Here is a 1,986-nt window from a genome sequence, read left to right on the forward strand (position 1 = left end):
TCTTCTGGCCGTAGGTGACTGGCAATGGATGGTTCACAATAGTAGCGTTGGGGTAATCAGCCGACATAGCATATGGTAGCATATGCATAGCAGTCATATCAGTGAATGCCACCCGACTGGTGATACCATATGCAGTAGTGTCAAAGGTCGCCGTGTTGTTGCCCAATAACGACTTAGAGAATGAGGTCACCGCTTTGCATATCTTCTGGTTCATCGGTGCTAGGGGATCTACCTCCTTCTTAGGCTTTGCCATGAAGTACCATGGTTCCAAATTGAGGCACTCTATGAATTCAAAAATGCCCAGTTTCTCCTCGGACAAATCAACAAGCACTTCCTGATCATCATAGACAGTTCGCAACACATTAGGATTGTCATGATGCCAATAACCACTAACATGAGTCGACGGTCCAAGCTCATACGGACTGCTTGTCGGGCCCAACACCAACAAGGCCGGGTCCTTAAGGGCTAATGATGCCTTTTGTAAACCAAGCAATGCCAACAGGACCAGGAAGGGTATGATGAAACCGGCCAGAGTCGCAATCCACTTGCGATAGCCGTAGAGTATACGGCGAAGTGACAAAGCCAGAAACTGGTTAAGGATGTTGCGTTTCACCGGTATGTCGGCATGGACCTTCGTATGCTGGGATTTTATATCTTTGCTCGTGGGGTCCTCAGACTTCGAACTAACCTGAGGGGGGAAAATTTGCACATGGTCAACTACATGTGGAAAAATGAAGAAATTTTGGGAATTTCTCATGGGTTTCTGTACTCAAATTTGTATGTAAAATGCCATAATTACCGAAGGAACTGCTTGACTCAGCTGAGGGAGGCAAACATAAAATATTCCAACGCTGCGCAGTAAAATGGTTGAATTTATCATATTCCCGTCGTCATCGAATAGGTTTTGTAATTCTGGCCCTTACGTAGTGTCTTTATCGGGACGGCAACACTACACACGTGGTCAACTACGTGCGTTAGCGACTATATGAAAACTCTGAGAAAATTTTGTTATTTTTCTGCGAACTTCTCTCCTATACTTGAGGGAGTTCCCGAACTGAGCTGAGGAAACCAACACATGTTCATATCAACGCGAGCTCCCTTACCTTCAAGAACACCTCCTCAAGATTGGTGACCGAAACACCATAGGACGATATCCCTAGCGAGCCCTTCTCAGCATCCAGAGTCTTGAACATAGGCCCAAACTCATCAACAGCCTCAAAGGGTATTCGCAAACCGAGCTCAAGGCCAATACTCGACACTACTGTGACCGGATATTCGTCGCTCAAATGCCCCTCAACACACTTGAGTATGGGCTCGTCGGAAACACGCTCTGCCGTTTTAGCAATCGTTACATTGTACCCGCTACCTAAAACAACAACTCACTGAGAGCAACTTTGTCGAATAGCTCACCATAGTGACGCTTGAGAAAGCTTGTGGAACCATAAGCCAGGAGTTTCCCATTGCCGATGATACCAACACGGTCAGCGAGGATATCAGCCTCGTCCATGTAGTGTGTCGTAACGCACATGATACGTCCTTCTCGTTTTGTACGTAGGAAATCCCACATGCTACGACGAGCACTGGGGTCCATACCACTAGAAGGCTCATCTAGTATGACCACCTTGGGATTGCCAACGAACGCCACACCAACTGACAACTTTCTTTGCATGCCACCTAATCAAAACAAACACGTCCAACGATAACGCTTACTTGACGATACAGTATTGAATTCTAATCGATCATTACGATGCTATATATTTTCATATAATAATAATATCAACTATATATAAAACCAGAAACCCATTTAGCTTTGAGAGATAACGCCCTTGAGGGTTTGATAACAATGGGAGAAATACTCCTAATGTGATGACGTTTACATGGGAACTGATTGAAGAATGTGTTCCTAGCCATACGTGGAAATTCAAATGAGTTCCCCAGTACATCATAGGTTTCTGGATGATTACCGTATAAAACTGGACTATAAAA

The 1,986-nt window shown here is 44.9% G+C and overlaps 1 protein-coding gene across 1 annotated transcript in view; it reads right to left on the reverse strand.

Annotated features, from left to right (window-relative positions):
- The window catches only part of Pmar_PMAR021945 (hypothetical protein), a gene marked incomplete at both ends in the record, with an annotated part of 1,818 nt that extends 149 nt beyond the window's left edge, over positions 1–1,669 (reverse strand). The window contains 3 exons of the mRNA XM_002781835.1: positions 1–688; positions 1,104–1,366; positions 1,411–1,669. Of these exons, the coding sequence (XP_002781881.1) occupies positions 1–688; positions 1,104–1,366; positions 1,411–1,669 (1,210 nt within the window). The remainder of the gene's footprint in view (positions 689–1,103; positions 1,367–1,410) is intronic.
- Positions 1,670–1,986: the final 317 nt, after the last annotated feature.

The sequence above is a fragment of the Perkinsus marinus genome, assembly GCF_000006405.1.
Source record: "Perkinsus marinus ATCC 50983 genomic scaffold scf_1104296941298, whole genome shotgun sequence".
Taxonomy (NCBI): Eukaryota; Perkinsozoa; order Perkinsida; family Perkinsidae; genus Perkinsus; species Perkinsus marinus.